Consider the following 21,094-nt stretch of genomic DNA (forward strand, 5'->3'; position numbering starts at 1 on the left):
TACTGAAATGACAGAATGCACGCTTGTCGCCATTTAACTTACGACTGGGTCCCTACAGACTGCCTGCCCTCCTTCAGCAGCAGGGCCAAGCTGGGCAGTGGGATCCACTTCCATTGCTGTCCACCCAGGGATGAAATGCCATCAGTTAGTGTAGTCAGTCATGGCACGTTTGTCCTGCAGTGCTTGGGTGAATAAATGCCTATCCTAGCTTAGTAGACATTCAGTAGAGCACCAGCAATACAAATCTTAATTGTACCATCTAAGCAATTCCCTTATGAATAAATTGATTGAAAGTGCCATAGTATATCATTTCTATTAGCCTATAAAGCCACTATCACTGCCCTGTCAATGAAATTCATGCAGTCCCTTCCCTGCCCTCGTGTCCTTCCAGGGAGTGTAATATTGGTTGCTCTTTGAAATGCCAGGTCCGTACTGCCTGTGTTTACCTGAGAGGTGGGCAGCACTGCCAGCTATTGAGAATATAACATTTTCCTCTCAATAAAACAGCTCTTTCAGCAAAGCACTGGGCACAGTCGGCCAGAAAAGGGCAGAGGGCCAAACATTGCTGGGGCAGCAATGACATGGGATGAGCCTCCTGTGAAGGCCACGCTAGTGCTGGCAGCTGTCTAAGGTCTCAGAGTATAATTAGATTCTTATCTCTGCTGTATTGAAATTAAGATATTCAGGATATCACTTGTGATGTAGTTGGGAAATGGAAATGCACATAAAAAATGGATATACCAAGCAGCAATCCGAGCCTGGCCATGGTGCAGGCTTTGGGTGTTCAGCACCTGAGATGCTGAGAGGGTCATTGAAAAGGGAGGCAGAAAAGGTTGTCGCAGAGTGTGCAGTGTGATGCTACCATCCCCTGCCTCACAGATAGGGGCCCACAGAAAGACCGGATTCTCTACCTGTTTATCTCTCATCCCCATGCTCTCCTCAGCCATCAGCAGACTTCCAGCTGTCTGGTTGTCCCTAGAGCCAGAACAGTGTATGGGAGAGAAGAGTTTCCACAGCTGTGATGCTAAAGCCTAAGAAAATGCTACTTGTTCATTAACTGGCAACATCTGTTTTGAGTTGATGTCTCTGCTCAGGCCTGAAGGGACATTATTGCTGTCATCACCCTCTTCCCTTCTTTCCTAAAAGCCATGGAGTTCCACTGAAATGATCTGCAGGACTGAGCATGGCCAGGTTTCTTCTAGAGTTTTTCTGTAGGTCTCCAGCTTCTGGACTGGGCCCTGAAATAATTTCAGTGTGTGTTGTAAAGTGGGTCACACTCTCCTTTTTTCAGTGGCATGAAAAAAAAACATTCAAAGGCATGCAGGTCTGCTTCTGCACTGTTGAAGAAAATTGGCTATAGGCCTCACCTGAATAAATGTGTAAGCGTGAATTAAGGCTCATCTACTTGACAGCAGCACCATATACTGAATGAACTTGCCTGGGTCTTTGCTCATTCTAATACATTTGTCACATCTCAGGTGTGGAAATGCTCCTTTGGACCACCTTCCTCTAAACAGAATAACCACCATGAGGAAAAGGTTCAGGTCAGTATCTCTTCTGATGTGTATTATGGGACTGTTCTGGTTGATAGTCTAAACACCCTAAGCTAAGCAGCCTAGATTAAAGAAGGGTCTTAGTGTGGTGAGGACTGAGAGAACCAGACATCAGGGTGGCAGTGGCAGAGATGAGAGAAAACAGGGAGTTGGGTGGAATTTAGTTTTGATTTTCAGACCATGTGGGAGAAAGGAACAGAGGATGGTGGGGAGTCAAGATTCAAAACCACAAAGACAGACAAAGAAACCCAGTAGCTTAGATGCCAGAGGAGTCATCAACATCCTTGCCTCACCCTCATATGATGAAAACAATTTCACAAATGTTCTTTTTTAGGAATGGTCTTGGCCCTGTGAAAGAAGGAGAAGCCCAGTATGCTGTGGTCCACTGCACAGGATACATCAAGGCCTGGCCACCAGCAGGTAAGGAGACCTGCATATAAATTCCAAGGGAACTGGGTGCTGCTCATACCTGATCATGGTGCTCTGTTAGAAAACTATTCTTATAGGAATAGGTGGGAAAATATCCTTATTTTTCTTTGTAGTTAGAACACAATGATCTTTGTAATTGGAAAACATCCTGTTACTTGAAACAAAGGTTTCTATAAAGAGCTAATTGTATAGCTGGGCGCAGTGGCTCATGCCTGTAATCCCAGCACTTTGGGAGGCTGAGGCGGGCGGATCATGGGATCAGGAGATTGAGATCACCCTGGCTAACACGGTGAAACCCTGTGTCTACTAAAAATACAAAAAATTAGCCAGGCATGGTGGCACGTGCCTGTGGTCCCAGCTACTTGGGAGGCTGAGGCAGAAGAATCACTTGAACCCAGGAGGCGGAGGTTGCAGTGAGCCAAGATTTCGCCACTGCGTTCCAGCCTATGCAACACAGCAAGACTCCATCTCAAAAAATAAATAAATAAATAAATAAATAAATAAATAAATAAATAATAAGAGCTAATTGTACAAAGGTGATTGGAGTTTTAGCAACTCACTTCTAGGTTCTGTCACCCAGAGCATTCTATAAAGTCAGAGTGGCAATTTGAAATGATGAGTGTATCTAAATCATTACAATAAAAGCCACAGTGAGATACATGGCATTCTCACTAAGATGGTTAAAAGACAAGTAACAACAAATGTTGGTGAGGATATGGAGCAACTGGAATCCTCATACATTGCTGGTGGGAATGTAAAATAGTATAGCCACTTGGGAAAACAGTCTGGCAGTTCCTGAAAATACTAAAAACTGAGTTACCATATAATTCAGCAATTTTCACTCCCAAATATACAACCAAGAGAATTGAAAATGTTCATAGCAACATTATTCATAATGTCCAAAAAATGGAAACAACTCAAATGTACTCAAATCTTTATTTATCACATGAATAGATAAATAAAATGTGGTATATTCTTGTAATAGAGTATTATTCAGGAATAAAAAGCAATGAAGTATTGATACATGCTATATTATGGACAAACCTTAAAAATATCATGCTGGCCGGGCGCGGTGGCTCAAGCCTGTAATCCCAGCACTTTGGGAGGCCGAGACGGGCGGATCACGAGGTCAGGAGATCGAGACCATCCTGGCTAACACGGTGAAACCCCGTCTCTACTAAAACAATACAAAAAACTAGCCGGGCGAGGTGGTGAGCGCCTGTAGTCCCAGCTACTCGGGAGGCTGAGGCAGGAGAATGGCATAAACCCAGGAGGCGGAGCTTGCAGTGAGCAGAGATCCAGCCACCGCACTCCAGCCTGGGTGACAGAGCGAGACTCCGTCTCAAAAAAAAAAAAAAAAAAAAAAAAAAAAATATCATGCTAAGTGAACAGAGTCAGACACAAAAGCCCACATGTCATATGATTTCATTTATGTAAAATGTCCAGAATAGGCAAATTCGTGAAGACAGAGAGTAGGTTTGTGGTTTCTTGGTACTGCAGGGAAGAATGAGGAATGACTGCTAATGGATACAATGTTCTTTTAGGGGTGACAGAGGTGTTCTAAAATTACATAGTGGTAATAGTTGCACTGCTATGTAACTATATTAAAAACTACTGATGTGAATTATATATCAATAAATTTGTTCTTAAACAAAAAAATATATACAATGTTAAACAATTTTTGTTCACTTTATGGCCCAGAATGTAGTATGTATATCTCATTGACTGTTTCATGTCAGCTTGAGAACAATGTGTATTCTGCTGTTGTTGGATAAAGTATTCTTTTTTTTTTTTTTTGAGATGGAGTTTCGCTCTTGTTACCCAGGCTGGAGAGCAATGGCATGATCTGGGCTCACTGCAACCTCTGCCTCCCGGGTTCAAGCAATTCTCCTGCCTCAGCCTCCTGAGTAGCTGGGAGTACAGGCATGTGCCACCACGCCTGACTAATTTTTTGTATTTTTAGTAGAGATGGAGTTTCACCATGTTGGCCAGGCTGGTCTTGAACTCCTGACCTCAGGTGATCCACCTGCATTGGCCTCCCAAAGTGCTGGGATGACAGGTATGAGCCACCACACCCAGCCAGATGAAGTATTCTTTAAATGTCAATTTGATCAAGATGATTGATAGTGCTGTTGAGGGCAACTGTGTTTGTATTGACTTTTTTGCCTGCTCAATGTAGCAATTACTGAAGGAGGAATGTTGAAATCTCCAATTATAACAGTGGATTTTCCTATTTCTCCTTGTAGGTCTTTTTTTTTGCCTCACATATTTTGATGCTCTGTTGTTTGGTGCACATATGTTAGGGATTGTTATATTTTCAAAGAAAATTGTTCCTTTTTATCCCTGATAATTTTCCTTGCTCTGAATTCTGCTTTGTATGAAATTAATAGAGTGTCTCCAACTTTCTTTTAATTACTGTTAGCATGGTATATCTTTCTCTCTCCTTTTACTTACAACTTAACTGTGTTTTTATATTTAAAGTTGGTTTCTTGTAAACAACATATAGCTGGATCTAGTTTTTTAATCCACTCTCATAATCTTTTAATTGATACATTTAGACCAGTTACGTTTAGCATGATTATTGATATAATTTGATTGATAGCTACCATGTTTTCTATTCATTTCTCTCATTCTTTGTTTGATTGCCTTCTATTTTTTTGCCTTTTTTAGTTTCTTTAAAAATATTTTTATTCTTTGCCCTAAGTTTGCAACACACATTTACAATTATTATATACAATTACAAATATATATATATATATATATTCATGTTCAAAAAATATTATGCCCCTTCATGTATAGGGCAGGCACCTTATAATAAAATCTTCCTTCTTCTGTCTTTTCATTTCTTATACTATTGCTCTCATTCGTGTGACTTATTTGTATGCTATCATCACCCAATACATTGTTACTGTTATTACTTTGAACAAACAGGTATCTATTAGATCAATTTTAAGTAACAAAAATAAAATGTTTTATTATATCTTTATTTATTCCTTCTCTGATGCTCTTCTTCCAAGGAACTTATTTTAATATTTCTTACAGGGCCACTCTACTGGTGATGAAGTCTGTTTTTGATTTTTTGTAGAAAATCTTTATTTCTCCTTCACATTTGAAGGATTGAAATTGTGAGATATAGAAATATGTATCTATTATATATATATTGGTTGGCAGCTACTTTCTTTCAGTGCTTTAAATATTTCACTTCATTCTCTTCTTGTTAACATGGTTTCTGAAGAGAAGTCCACATAATTCTTATCCTTGTTCTTCTATAGGTAGTGTGGGATTATTTTTTCTAGCTTCTTTTAAGAGTGTCTCTTTATGTTTGGTCTCCTTCAGTTTGAATGTAATGTGCCTAAATATAGAGGGGTTTGTTTGTAATGCTGCTTGGTATTCTCTGAGGCTCCTGGATCTGTGGTTTGATGTCTCTCATTAACTTTAGACATTTTTCAGACATCATTTTAAAAAATATTTCTTCTGCTCCATTTTCTCCTTCTCCTTTTGTATTCCAATTACACAAATATTATATCTTTTGAAATTGTACCACAATTTTTGAGTGTTCTGTTCTTTTTTTTTATTATTCTTTTTTTCTCTTTGCATTTCAGTTTGGAAAGTTTCAAATTGATATATTTTCAAGTTCACTGATACTTTCCTTGGCTGTGTTCAGCCTACTGATGAGTCTATCAAAACTTTCCTTGACTGTGTTCAGTTTACTGATGAATCTATCAAAGGCCTTCTTCATTTCTGTCACAGTGTTTTTTAATTTGAGCATTTCTTTTTAATTCTTTCTTAAGAGTTTCCATCTCTCTGCTTTACATTATCCATCTGTTCTTGCATATTGTTTACATTTTCCATGAAAGTTTATAAGTTATTAATCATAATTATTTTAAACATCTGGTAGTTTCAAAATCCGTTTCACACCTGAGTCTGGTTCCAGTGCTCACTTTGTCTCTTCAAACTATGATTTTTTTCTTGCTTATTAGAATGCCATGTAATTCTTTGTTGAAATCCAGACATGATATATCAGGTAATAGGAATTGAGGTAACTGGGCCTTTGGTGTGGGGTTTTATATTAATATTCCTAGGAGTTGGACTGTGTTTAATGTTTTAAATATTGTAGCTATAGCTTCCAGAGGCTATAAATTCCTTGTTTTTCTCCCCTACTATCTTTGGTTTTCCAAAGAGCTTTTTCTTTTTCTGTTCCTTTTTTTTTGAGATGGAGTCTTGCTCTGTCACCAGGCTGAGTGCAGTGGCGCAATCTCAGCTCACTGCAACCTCCGCCTCCCAGGTTCAAGCAATTCTCCTGTCTCAGCCTCCTGAGTAGCTGGGACTACAGGTGTGCACCACCATGGCCAGCTAATTTTTGTATTTTTAGTGAAGATGGAGTTTCACCATATTGGCCATGGTGGTCTCAATCTTCTGACTTGGTGATCCTCCTGCCTTGACCTCCCAAAATGCTGGGATTACAGGCAGGAGCCCTGGCTCCTGGCTCAAAGAGCTTTTCCTTAAATAGTCTTAAATAGAGTATGCCTTGCATTGAGCCTTGCTGATGTGGGATGAGGAGTAGGGGGAGAGAAATTGTTCTATAATCTTATGATTAAACCTCATGAGCCTGTGTCCTGGGGCTGTGACCTTCACAAGTGTTTCTTATCTCCCCCTCACCTTAGGCCATATAGGAAGGATAGAGTTGGGCTGGAATTGAGTAAGTCCCCTTTTCTGTAGGTGACATAAGGTTCTGGTAAAGTCTTTTCTCTTGGAGAGTAGGTCTTTGTTATGGAGAATGCTTGGACATATTTCAAAATGGTTACTTTTTATCTCCCGCTAGCAGAGATGGGGGGTGGGGATTTTTCTTGGTTTTTCACTGTGAGAACCTGGTGGGTTCCCGGAGGTAAAACCCATGAAAGTGTGGGGGCCAATTTGTGTACATTTTAAAACACATTAATAATACATTCATATAGTAAAGTTAAAAATATTGTTTCATTCATTCATTCAACATGTATTTGTTGACCACCTACAATGTATGTGCGAGGCATTGTTCCAGGCACTGTAGATATTGTAGTGTATGTAAATCAGTGAAAATGATCAAGGCAAGTCTCAATCATTTTAGGAGATTTATTTGCCAAAGTTGAGGAAATGTGCCTGGGAGATAGGTATATGCCTTTCTCCAAAGATGATTTTGAGGACTTCAATATTTAAAGGGAAAAGGGTGATATGATATTGGGGGAAGAGGAATAAATTTTTTAAAAGGTGCAGGTAGATAAGAGAAAAACGCTTGCATCCTTTTGAGTCTTTGATCAACCTTTCACTGAACATACAATTTATATGTGAGGGGGAGGTAAATAGTCACTTATGCCTTCATCTGGCTCAATGAATCTGCATGTTCACATACGATAACATCAACAGGAGAGCAGAGGAAGCAATCAGATATGCATTTGTCTCAGGTGAGCAGAAGGATGTCTTTGAGCTCTGTCCTTTGTCTCACATCTGTGAAGATAAGCTATCAATTTTCATTGCCAGGGTGAAATTCACCAGGACTATTTTAGGGTAAAGATTTGGAGCCCACAAGGAATTTCCTTATAGGCAAATTGTAGGGAGGTATGTAGCTTTTTTTTTTTTTTTTTTTTGAGATGGAGTCTCGATCTCTCGCCCAGGGTGGAGTGCAGTGGTGTGATCTCTGTTCACTGCAAGCTCTACCTCCCTGGTTCATGCCATTCTTCTGCCTCAGCCTCCCGAGTAACTGGGACTACAGGCGTCCGCCAACACGCCCGGCTAATTTTTCGTATTTTTTTTTTTTTTACTAGAGATGGGGTTTCACCGTGTTAGCCAGGATGGTCTTGACCTCCTGACCTCGTGATCTGCCCGCCTCAGCCTCCCAAAGTGGCCTCCCAAAGTGGCCTCCCAAAGTGCTGGGATTATAGGCATGAGCCACCATGCCCGGCTGCTTTTTTTTTTTTTTTTTTTTTTTAATCTTTGTACCTATCTTATTTAGGAACCAAATGCAAGGCAGGTTTCCCAGTCAAACTGGGAACTGGGTCATGGATTAGTGAGTTAGGGGTCCCGAGATTTATTTTCCTTTCACATGTGCGAAATAGACACAGTTCTGTACTCTGAAGATAAAAATGGGCAATAAACAAGATGAGTAATCAAATATACAGAATATTAGATAGTTCACGCTGAAGATGTAGGCTCAAGAGTCATCAGTGTACACACGGTTACTAAAGTCGTAAACCTCTATTTACCTCTGGGGAGAAAGGAAGCAGAATGGTATCAGGAAGCCCTCCAATTACACTGGATATTTTTTATTTCTCTAATATAAAGATAACATGAAGTAAATGTGGCAGAATGTTAACATGTTTTAAATCTGTATATTGAAGAAGGTAGTTAAGCAAGACGAGTAAATTACAGAGATTTGCTGTACAATATAATGCCTACGGTTAACAATAAGATACTGTGCACCTAGACATTTAAGAGAGTAGATCTCATGCTGTGTTCTTACCACAAAAATAAATAAATAAATACCAACAAACGTACAAAAGGAAACTTTTGGAGCTCATGGGTATGTTTACTACCTTGATTGTGGAGATGATAACATGAGTGTATACATATGTCCAAACGTACCAAATTGGATTTGTTAATTATGTAGTTTTTCATATACTGATCATATTTCTGTAAAGCTAGGGGAAAAAATCTGTGTTTGTATATATGGGTGTTTGTTATATTTTCTATTTTTGCCTATGTTTAACCCTTTTCCCATTTGCCCTGAGAATACTTGCCTGTAGCGCTTGTGGCTGCAGCATTCACCCCAAGATAACCTTGCCACAAAGTATTTTGCTTTTATTATTGTCGCATTGCTCTAGTATATTGGCTTTCGAAACAAAAGACATCATTCTAGTTATAGCAGTCTGTGTTTAGTAATGATATTTCTATTTACAAAATACAGTAATTCTCAATTGCTGAAAATACAAATCCTAGAAAATGTAGCATTCCTAGGCACGTTGGTAACATTGTTCTTGAACAGTTGTTGGCCAAAGATTCATTTGATGAATCTGATTTTACTGAGATAGACAATTCTGATGATTCAGATGATTCTGATGTTAATTCTGTTTAGAAATAACTCAAAGAACAGATTGTATATTTTATTTTCACATTGAAAATTAGTCAGATTTTCTTCAGACTCAAACAGCATGTTTATGTAAAATTAAATGAGTGCTGGCAGCGAGTTACACTTTTTTTTTCCTAAACAGGAGAAGAGTTAAAGCATAACAAATTAAAAATCATACTATAAAAAATTGTGGTACACAAAATATCCTGGCAACAAAATCCAACAAATTTACTGGTAAAAATGTATCAACTATATATTTTTGTAATATAAAAGCAAATACCAATAGTGTATTTCATGACTACACAAATAAATCATGATATTGAATAAATTTGCGTCAATTTATAAAAGGTACATAAGGAAAAAGCAGCTATAGCAATAATAATTGTTACAAATCAAGCTATAAAATGTAAATATTTATTAAATTCCTATACATGAGTCACTGCAGTCTGTGTAAATAAATATTTTAATACACAGGAACACAAAGCATACAGCAAAATATACATTCGAAGAAATGCCAATACCATGTTCGTGCTTGGAGTAAATAAAATGTTTTATAGAATGTTGGTAATTGGCAAGCAAATGAAAAAATTATGAATTCTGAGATAAACTAGCTTAAACTTAATATGTATCATTGCCTCTTTTGGGCAATGGGTTATGTTAATAATGGATTCTGGTAGTGACAAATTGAATCTCTACTATTAGGAGAATGATCCAAGTCCTATCTCTGACCAGCTCATAGACCTGTCACCTACATCCTTTGCTTCTTACCATGCTCTGTCAATAGAGAGTGAAGCCTTGCTGTCTTCTAGTGGACTATACCTCTGACCTTGTATGTGAGGCCTTCCATGAACAACATGGATGATTTGAAAACAAAATAATTTTAGATACTGTTTAAAAAGTAAAAAGAATGAATTTTCTATATTCACAAATATAGTAAGCACCTTAATGCAGTTCTTAAATGTAAACAATAATAATAATAATAATAAATACCGAATGCTTACTATGTGTCAGATGTAATTATAAATGTTTTAGCTACTTTAACTCATTTAATCATCACAACAGCTGCATGGAATGGATGCTATTATTTTTATGTGATGAACAAGCAAACTGAGGCACAGAGATATAACCTGCCTAAACTCATACAGCTAGTGCATACATAATGGAGCCAGAATGTGGACCCAGCTAGCTTGATTCTTAAGTTTGTGCCCTTAATCAGCGTATACATACATACGTATACATATGGAGTCATGCATCGCTTAATAATGAGAATACATCCTGAGAAACGTGTCATTAGGCAATTTAGTCATCGTGTGAACATCATAGCATGTACTTACACAGACGTAGATGGTCTAGCCTACAACACACCTGGGCTATGTGGGATAGCCTGTTGCTCCTAGGCTACAAATCTGTACAGCATGTTACTGTACTGAATATTTTAGCAGTTGTAACACAATGGTAAGTATTTGTGTATCTAAACATAGAAAAGGTGTAATAAAAATATGGTATTGTAATCTTACGGGACCACTGTCATATATGCAATCTGTCGTTAACCAAAACAACTGCATGACTGCATGACTACATATACATGCACGTATATATATATATCTGTCTGACGTTTACATAGATATGTGTGTATATATACACACACACATTAAAAAATTTTTTCTACTTAGACCTTAATGCACAGAAATGTCAGGATGTTGTTTGCCAAAGGCCTCCAGCTGGACTCAAGGGTGGCGATCCTAAGCGGCAATACCTTCCCAGTGTTCAGAGCCTGGACCTCGGCTTTGTAGATCCAGAAAGTCTCGACAATGTTCTAGAATTTCTGAGAGCCAGGGAGTGTGGAAGAGTTCTCATAAGTGAATGTTTTAGCCAGGTGCGATTCAGTAATGTCATGGGGCCCCTTGTCCCTGGCATGGATGCTCATGTCCAATGTCTTGTGAACCCATCAGTTTTGAGTACTTGAGAAACCACATTTGTATTAGAAATTTGTTTGCTGAGAAGACATTAAGAGTAAAGGGAGGTGGACCACTGAGAGGGAGATTTCCGAGAGTGGTCCAGTTCACTGAGCATGTGTGCTGGCCCCATGGGTGGCAGCTGTTGAGCCAGGCTCTCAGGGGTACAAACGCAGACCCATCCTTCAGGGATTGCACAGATTGGTGGGGAGATCAGTGCATGCACAGGTGACTACAGGGAGTGTGGGCAGGGCAGTCAGCCTTGCGGGGGACAGAGGAAGGGTCCCTAACTTGCCTGGGGTTAGGACAGGGTTCCTGGAGGAAGCCCATAATACTGCAGGATTGGTACTGACAAATTCTGCCCCATTCGAAGGTGACCATCTCATTCTTCCTGATGCTTTCTTCACTTGAGTTAATCATTCTAATTATACCAGGCAAATTTCTCTTCCTGCTTCTAGTCTCAAAGTGATCTTCTTACCACTTTATTTGAGCTCCAGGCCCCTGATATCACATGGTAAATGCCTTGATCATGGAAAGACTCACTTTTAGTGTCCTTATGGATGAGTGTGAGAAAGGAGGCTGAGGCCCAATGTGCAGACAGGTGACTGCATCCAGAGAGCCTGCAAAGAGGATTCAGGATAAGCTTTTCTGAAGTTGCATGCAGGTCTGTGACTGTGAGTGTGAGTGCACAGGGTAACAGAGCAGTGGGACTATCATGCATTAAGTCTTCAACGATGGCCCTTGAAACTTTGCTGCATGAGAAATGATGGAAGGAGCCAGGGGTGTTTATCTTGGAGAAAGTGAGACATGATTTCTGTCTTCAAGTATTTGAGGGGGTGTCATATGAAGGAGGAATTAATCTCACTTAGGATAGTTCCAGAAGGCACAATTTGGGTGAAAAAGGGAAAGTTACCAGAAGGCAGAGTTTAACTTAATAGAGAGAAATGAGCAAAGGCAATGAACAGCGTGCTAAAAAATGTGTACATAGAGACACTAAACGTATGGAAAAAGTTAGCCTCACTATTAATCAGAACTGCAAATTAAAACAATTTGTTACCATCTCCTCTTACTTATCAAAAGGCAAAAAGTAGAAAAGACAAAATACACAATGTTGGTAAAGTTTAAAAAAATGGACACTTTTAGGTACTGCTGGTGAGAAAATAGGTTAGTACAAACCTTTTGTAGAATAACCTGGCAGTATGTATTAAATATCTTAAAATGTGCACCTCTTGAGATACAGAAATTATGCTTTTAGGAACTTATTTCAAGGAATTAATCAGAGATATGTGCATGTGTGTTCAAGCATTAGTAGTAATTGTGAAAACCTCAAATTAATTACATTTCAGTGATAAAGAATTGGTTAGAAATAGCATGGGACATCTACATGATAAAATACCGGACAATAATTAAACAGGCATGCTTTTAGAGGATATTTAAGAACAAATTGCTGGCGGGTGCAGTGGCTGACGCTTGTAATCCTAGCACTTTGGGAGGCTGAGGCGGGCAGATCACGAGGTCAGGAGATTGAGACCATCCTGGCTAATATGGTGAAACCTTGTCTTTACTAAAAATACAAAAATTAGCCAGGTGTGATGGTGGGCACCTGTAGTCCCAGCTACTTGGGAGGCTGAGGCAGGAGAATGGCGTGAACCTGGGAGGCGGAGCTTGCAGTGAGCAGAGCAGAAATTGTGCCACTGCACTCCAGCCTGGGTGACAGAGTGAGACTCTGTCTCAAAAAAAAAAAAAAAAAAAAAGTGTTAAGAAGTATTAAAAAGAGTAACAGGCTATAAAACATGCACTTCATGATCCCAATTTTATTTTTAAATTATAAATGAATCCAGTATATCCATGCATTGAAAAGTTATACAGAGAATATTAATCACTGTTATCTCTGTATAGTAGATTGTTGGCTACTTTTTCTTTTCTATTCATTTCTGTGTTTTCCAAATTTTTATATGACTTTAATAATCAAAGAATATGTCATTTTTGCGAAATCAATCTAAATTTTCTAAAGAGGCATTCCAGACAATTGAATTGAGTGGTCTGCACTGAATTTAGAAGTTGTGTGTTTTTGTTTGTTTTTATATTTAGTTGGTCATGTTTCTGTCAAGACAGAGGTTCTGGAAAACAACCCCATCTCCATACATGATGATAATAGCGTGCCTACAGGATACCTAGCTATGCCACCTTGTTCTGTGGCTGTTAATACTCTGTTTCTTGATTGTAACTACATTCTTAGCACATATAACACTATTTTGTGCTTACTGTTTAGATGCCTCAAGAGCAAGAGGCATGCTTTGTTCATCATCTCATTCTAGTGCATAGCTCAGACCTAACAGATAGTATGTATTTCATGAAGACTGGCTGGATGGATGGACAAAAGGAAGGAAAGAAGGGGAAGATAGAAGGAGGGAGGGAGGGGGTTAAAAGGGAAGTTTTTGCCTAGACAAAGAAATCACTCACTTTGAGGGATAGGTATGTGAAAGAATTTCTTACCAGGATTTCCAAACAAGTTTATAGAATCTGCTTTCCCAGAAATCTTTTAAGATGGTAGAGACAATCATCTAGCTTAAAGGAGCTAGCTGAAATGAGGTCGTGGCACTGTTACCCTATTATAAGGTCGTGGAATTACAGCATTGAAGCAGCAATTCACTCAATGACTGGATGATGCCTTGTAAGTGTTCATGGCGAATGCTTCCCTTGCTTGCTCATGAGTTCAAGTTCCCTAATTACCAACATTAACTTGGTTAGGAAGTATGAAGATTCTTGAGCAGCAAAGCTGCTAAAAATATCTAAAGGCAACTTTGAAAAACGTGTAAAGGTGGGCAGCAGAGGTAGATTTTGTGGAGTGAACAAGGGTTATTTGACAAACCACTTGCAACATATCTGCTTACACCTAAGAGGGTTAGTTGTACACTCGTTGTTCTTTCTCCTCCCTGCCAACTCCCTGTTAAATGTAAATCCCACAGTCTATTCTCATACATTCCAGAGGCCATTTCTGTTACACAGTGGCCTTCTCAATTAGCCTCTCTAGGTTTTATACTGAATAGGTTTCATTTAAAATATTTGGGATACGACTAAAAGAAAAGGAAGAGTTCTAAAGACAATCAACTCCCTTGTCTAATGCTTCAGTTGTTCATTCTGTCAAAAATCACTCATGATGGACTGCGTTTTCCATTTTGTGGGATGCGTTCAGAGTCCAAAGGACACTTTGAAAACCTGAAGATGCCGGGTGCGGTGGCTCAAGCCTGTAATCCCAGCACTTTGGGAGGCCGAGATGGGCGGATCACGAGGTCAGGAGATCGAGACCATCCTGGCTAACACGGTGAAACCCCGTCTCTACTAAAAAATACAAAAAAACTAGCCGGGCGAGGTGGCGGGCGCCTGTAGTCCCAGCTACTCGGGAGGCTGAGGCAGGAGAATGGCGTAAACCCGGGAGGCGGAGCTTGCAGTGAGCCGAGATCCGGCCACCGCACTCCAGCCTGGGCGACAGAGCGAGACTCCATCTCAAAAAAAAAAAAAAAAAAAGAAAACCTGAAGATGTGAATTGCCTCTACCTTATTGTTATCACCCAGCAATTGGTTATCACCCAGCAATTCAAAATCCTTATTGAATTTCATGGACTGACATTAAGCTTTGAGTCAAAAGTCTTCTCTATGACAAAAACTTCCTTTGAGTAACCATCATCCGATCTGCCTGGGTCATCACCTAACAAACCGTGGAAAAGGCCAGGTTAACTGGCAGTGTGTCTGCACAGTAGAGCCAAGGTCTGACTCAGGAGACAGGGAACTTGACCCAGAGCAGGTGACCTCCCACCAGGACCATCTGGGTCAGGAAGAGGTTCGGGTGTTGGCTCCTTTGTGTGCTTTCTTAGTGGTGAAATGATGCCTATCCTCACTTTCAGTAAGCCTTGGCCACAGCATGCCAGAGGCCTGAGGTTATTTTGGGGTTTTGGCTAGAATCTGCTACGGTCAGGCTGGTGCTGTCACTTCATCAGACAGCTCAGTTTTGCCATGAGCTCATCTACAAGAACCTCGCACTTCTTGCAGTTTGCTTGTTGATCATTGTGTTTGTTTTCCCTTCACTTGAAAATTTCCAAAAAGTGCTTGTCTGTATTGAGGCCACCAACTCACAAGGCAATGGCTGGACCCCTGCTTTCTGCAGCCCCCAGCCATCCCATCCTGCCCATGTGGCATGAGTACATCAGGTCTCTGCCTACTGCTCAGGACCTCACCAGGCATCAAAACCATGATGACCTTAGCTGATGAGATGGAGAATGATGATTGGCAAAGTCTTTTGGCCTCTTTGTTCTCAGGCAGGGCAAAGCCACTCTTACATTTTGTTCCATAAATACTTTCTGAGCTCTTGCCACAGACCAGGCACTTTGCTAGGTTGTGGGGATCTTAAGGTGAGTCTGACACAGTTCCTGTTCTTAAGGAGCCCACCTGCAGTGGAGGAGACAGGTAGGCCAGCAGGTCATTGCAAAGTCACAGGTCAAGGGTCAAACCGAGACACGTGTAGGGGAAACATGCATGTAGGAGAGAAATTAATTGCAGGCACCAAGACTGGCTTCTCCTTGCTACACACTGTGGCCAAGCCCTACTGAAAGCTTAGCAGGCAAAGAGAGAGTAACATTTGAACTGAAACATAAACATGAAGGAAATGTGGGAATTGGCTGGTTGAAAAAATGCATTACAGGCATGGGAAAGAGTGTGGACAAGGACAACGGAGGTGTAATGATGATTCCAGTTTTAATTTGCAAATGATCACTATGTGCCTGGCTCAATGAAAAATCATTTCCATGCATCGTACTATTTTAATTTTCACAACAACCCTAATGAGGTACAGTCACTATTATCATCTCCATTCTACAGATGAGCTACCTGAGGATTGTAATAGTGAAGCAATCAGCCCAGTTTGCACAGCTGGTAACTGGTAAGGTTGGGTTGCAAAACTAGGCTTTTTGATGCCCCTACCATAATATTCTGCTTTCTCAGAGTGAGAGAGAGACACTGTGTTGAGAACCACATGTAATTCACTATGGCTGCTAGGGGAGATGGTTGGACAGGGAGATAGCATCAGATCTTGGGGAGGGGGCCTTTGTGTACTAAGCCTGGAAGTTTGTACTCTTCCCTGCATTCCTGGGAGTTTGTACCCTTTCCTACACTGAAGGTTTTAAATGATTTTTCTGGAAGTTGGATTGAAGGGAGAGGAGGGATAGGAACAGGCCTGAAAGCAAAGGGACCACAAGGAGGAGTACTTATGCCATAACCCACGGAGAAGCTGCAAGGCCGAACTAGGGCAGCAGCCGTGCAGATGGGGAGGGGTGTGGAGAGTTTATGAGAGCTGGGAGATGTGTGATGACTGGGATGAAGTAGGCCACAGGCGGGGGTGGCAAGGACCACAGCTGGCGGGTGGGGACGCTGGGATCCAAACCCAGGGAAGCTGATTCCAGAGTCTGAATGCTTAAGCATTACCCTTGCTGCCTACTTCACTCTGCCAATAGAGCTGAAAGTCATCTGAGTCTTTGCATCCAGAATTTACATTTTAGATATTTGATCGTCTATCTATCTATCTATCTATCTATCTATCTATCTATCTATCTATCATCTCTATCTATCTGTCCATCCATCCATCATCTATCTACCTATTTGTCATCTATTGACATCTGTCTATCCATCTAACTATCTATCTATCCATCTAACTATCTATCTACTATAGTTTGGTTTGTGTGTTTACCCCCCCCCCCCCCGCCCCACAACCTCATGTTGAAATTAGATCCTCAGTGTTGGAAGTGGTGTCTAGTGGGAGGTGTTTGGGTCATGGGAGTGGACCTCTCATGAATATATGAATACCCTCCCTGGTGGTGGGGGGATCTGTGAGTTCTCACTCTTGTTAGATCCCAGGAGAGCTGGTTGTTAAAAAGCCTGGTGTCTTCCCACTCTCTTGCTATGTGATCTCTGCACATGCTGGCTCCCCTTCACCTTCCACCAGAGTAGAAGCACCCTGAGACCTTCACCAGGAGCAGGTGCTTTTTATACATGCTGCAGAACTCTGAGCCAAATCAAACCTCTTTTCTTTATAAATTACCCAGCCTCCGTTACTCCTTTATAGCAAAACAAAACAGGCTAAGACACAAATCTCTTTCAAGAAACAAATCTCTTTCAAGAAACAGGTTTGCCATTTGCAACAAATTCCCTGGCCACATTACCTACAGGTAGTCTGACACCAAGTTGGTTTCACTGGTTTCATTGCTTACCCCTCGTTTTATCTACACCATGCCCCCTCCATTGTTTTATTCCATTTTATTTGTGCCAGGATGATTTTTAAAATAATTTCTTACAAGACAGGTGAGCAGGTGTTTCATTTCATGACTTCTTGCAAGGTTGAGAAGTTCTTCCTGTTGCTCTTGAATTCTTGGTCATAGGGTTTCTTCTTGGTCCCTCCACCTGTTCTTGACATTGTTAGCCTGCCCTGGTTGCCATTGCTGATTTATATTTCTGCCTATTTCAGACTTGAGTCATTTCTCTTGTAAATTTTGGAGGGATGGGTAGTTACTCAAGTGGTATCACTTCACCCTATTGCGCTGAAAGCGCCTGGTATACTTCAAAGCTTTGCATTGCATAGTGGGGGATTTGCTTCTTTAGGGTCACTAGCAGAAATCCTGAAATGCAAAGTACTTACAGATCAGCATTAGCTTTGCAGAGAAGTCTGAGACCAGCTTTTATTATTTTTTTTCTAGGTAGCCTGTTTTTCTTTTTTCTCCATTATGACATTTCTAGGTTGTTTTTTTTTCCTTTTCCTTGGAATTCAGAGTTTTCACTCAAGTAAATGTAGTATAGGTCAGTTTTCCTTCATTTTCATTGTTGCCAGATGGGTTGTTTTGGTTTGCAGATACAAGTCTTTCTTCACGATAGGAGAATTTATCTGCAGTTTTTCAGAGTTGCTGCTGCTTCTGAGTTGCTCTTTTCATTTTAGGATGTTCCGTATTGATTTCTCGAATCTGCCTTCCCTGCCACTTAGATTTTCGCTCATCGTATTAATGTCTTTATCCTTTGCTCCAAAATCTTGGAGAATTTCTCAATCCAAATCTTCTATTCATGATTGCTGTTTAATTTTCTTAAAAATTTGACAAGTACACATTTCATCTGAATTCTGTCTTTGCTGAGTTAAGGTTGTGCCTTTCTCATAAATATTATGTCCTCTTACATCACACTGAGTAGTTGAATTTAGGCTTTTTCCTCTTTTCTTAAGAAAGTCTTCTTTTCTAGTGGAAACATTGGCTCTAATTCCTTAACTCAGTATCTTCTTTTTCATAGGCTTGTGATTTTTTTTTCCACGTGGCTCAACTTCGAGAGGTCACTATGTGGTTGTCCACTTTTGAGAGCTGAAAATGGTTCCATCAATGATCACATGGGTTCCAGAAAGATCTTTCAGACCCTGACATGGGCAGAAGAGGAGTGTTTAGCTTTGCTGCAGTTTTGCTGTCAGCTGACCAAGGTTCACTTGTCTGTATGTGATGACCAAGGCTGACGGTGGGAAGATGACAAACACCCCCAGTAGCAAGTGCAGACATTCTGCTGCCATAATGCTTGCTGGGACTTACTGGGAGGGAGGGAAAGAGATCTGTTCTCCTTCACGACATGCCGTGTTCTGTGCTGATCTCAGCCATGTTGGCTGTAAGCTCGTAGGTTGGTCTTGCTGGAGTGTTTTCCTCATACGCAGGGAATTCAGGCTTTGTCGACTCTTCCCTCCACCCATTCTTGCCTGAACTGTACATTTCAAAGTTTTCTCACCATTGCCAGCCTCCCCTGGTGGCCAGTGCTAATGTATATATTTCTCCCTATCTCAGGCTTGAGTCATGTCTGTTGTAAATTGGGGAGGGACGGGTAGTTACTCAAGTGGTATCAGTTCAATCTGTTGACCCGAAAGCACCCTGGTATACTTCAAACTTTGCTTTGCAAAGTGGGGGATCCATTTCTTTATGGTCACCAGCAGAAACCCTGAAATGCAAAGTACCTACAGATAAGTATTCCCCAAAATATCTTCCAAAATCAGTCCCCATAGATACACCATGAATATAAGAATTTCGTGGTAAATCCATTTGGCAAATTGTAGTCTGTATTCTCCTCCTGGAGAATTATACTCCACAGTTGCATATTAAATTCTCTTAGACTTCTACAGTGATGAAATCTCTTTATCTTTGTTTAAACTATGTTTCCCAAATGTGTTTGGCCAAAGAAACTTTTTTTGCCTAAAGCTTACTAATATTCCTCTGAGAATCCTTTGGATGCATGCCGTGAACAAGTACCCTTAACTCTGCTCCTAGGAGAAGGTAGTTGTTTTTTCCTCCTGCGTTTTGCGGAATGCAAAAATGTGTTTCAATTCACATGTGACAATGTAAGTCCCAGGACAGCCTCCACCCAGTGTTATGGAAAAACTGTCCAATGTTTCCTGAGTGTTTGCACAGGGTTAATGCAATCCTTGGGAAGAAATGAAGAAGCATTTCTGGCTAATGCTGAGTTTCACCCCAAACAGCAGTTTCCAGTTAAATTTCATTTGTGTGTTGTTTATATTATTCAGGATTTACTTAGAGCTGGCATGACGGAAGAGTATATCCAAGGAGAAGGTAATTTAATGTGGGGCACAATAAGCTTGTGAAACCAATTAGGGAATCATTAAAATCTGTTAAAATAGCTGGAATTATCCTGTTCATATTAAAAATCACTTTGATAAATGTTGCAATTCCTGCCAGGAAGCTCTCCCTCCCGCCATGGCTCCTTCTGGTCCTGGCATCCGGCCTTGGCCATGTGCCCCTTCTCAAAGCAGAGTGTTCTTCTCTCCGTCATAACACTAACCACGTGGCATCATCATTTGGTTCTCTGTTTTCCCCACTAGCTGGTGAAATCCTTGAGTAGGAGCTGGGTCTCATTCACTGCTAAACTCCTAGTCTGTAGTGGAGTGTCAGAGGCTTACCTGGAGTTTGGACTCATTGAATGTCAGAGCCAAAGAGAACCTGGGGCGTGATCAGTCCAGCCCTGCCACTCTTATAGATGGCGAACCCGAAGCTCTGTGAGGTTCTGAATCTCAGCCAACCCTAAGGTCTCTCAGCTCCCCAGCACTTCCCTGCCCTTGACCACAGCCCACACCCCACAAAGGACGCCTGCAGCAGGGCAGAGTTCAGCCACAGAAGAAGCCAGCTTGGCAGTGGGCAGCTCCACCTCTTCTGACTTGTGCTAGGACGGCCTTCTCAGCTTCACAGTGAAAACAAGAGCTGGATGTGTTGAGCCCCATGTGCCAGGCTAAATGCTTAATATATATTTTCTTATCTAATGCCCACAGCAACACTATAGAATAGGACTGTGGTTATTCCTATTTCACACATAGTAACGGCTATTATTCCCATTTCCTGAAGCCTTGAGAGGTCAGAGTCTTTTGCAGTCAGTACGTGGTGGAGTCGGGATGTCTGAGTCAGGACATCTCTTTGGTCACCCCAGAGCTTGAGCCTTTCATGACCTCCAAGCCGCACTGCCCCCAGTCTTCTACCATTGCTTCCATCATTGTTGGTGTCAGCCACGATGACCATTTTCCCTTTAAAGGATCCTTCCTGGAGGCAGTTTTGCTACTCAGTGTACCATTGTGAGGCCCTCACAGTAGTAGCCTATGTCCCTGACCTTCAGAGAATCTTATCACCACCATCTCAGATATAAAGATTTGTGCCTTCCTGTATCAAGAGGAGCTCAGCTGATGTGCTCTGAATAGTTCTTTCCAAAGGACAGATGCGTGCTTTGCTCCATGTGCTTGGGCCACAGATCACTTTCTGAAAGGCCCTGTGAGTGGCCAGCATGCTGTTGGGAGAGAGAGGAAGAAGCACTCAGCCTCCCTCTGTAGCAGAAAGTTATTTTATTCTTCTATCAAAAATATTTGCCTTTCATAACTGTCCTACTGTCACTATTCTTACTTAGATGAGGTGATCACCAAAACAGATCCTGATATGTTCTTTCAAGGGAGTGTTCACTAGAATCATTTTCGCAAATGGAATGAATGGCTGTGAAACT

The 21,094-nt window shown here is 40.8% G+C and overlaps 1 protein-coding gene across 5 annotated transcripts in view; it reads left to right on the forward strand.

The window, feature by feature from the left end:
* Positions 1–21,094, forward strand: part of ARNT2 (aryl hydrocarbon receptor nuclear translocator 2) — a 201,490-nt gene that overhangs the window by 110,687 nt on the left and 69,709 nt on the right. For all 5 annotated transcript variants that reach the window (XM_008015665.3, XM_008015660.3, XM_008015663.3 and 2 more), the window contains 2 exons: positions 1,479–1,544; positions 1,888–1,973. In XM_008015665.3, the coding sequence (XP_008013856.1) occupies positions 1,479–1,544; positions 1,888–1,973 (152 nt within the window). The remainder of the gene's footprint in view (positions 1–1,478; positions 1,545–1,887; positions 1,974–21,094) is intronic.

Source organism: Chlorocebus sabaeus, chromosome 26, assembly GCF_047675955.1.
Source record: "Chlorocebus sabaeus isolate Y175 chromosome 26, mChlSab1.0.hap1, whole genome shotgun sequence".
NCBI lineage: Eukaryota > Metazoa > Chordata > Mammalia > Primates > Cercopithecidae > Chlorocebus > Chlorocebus sabaeus.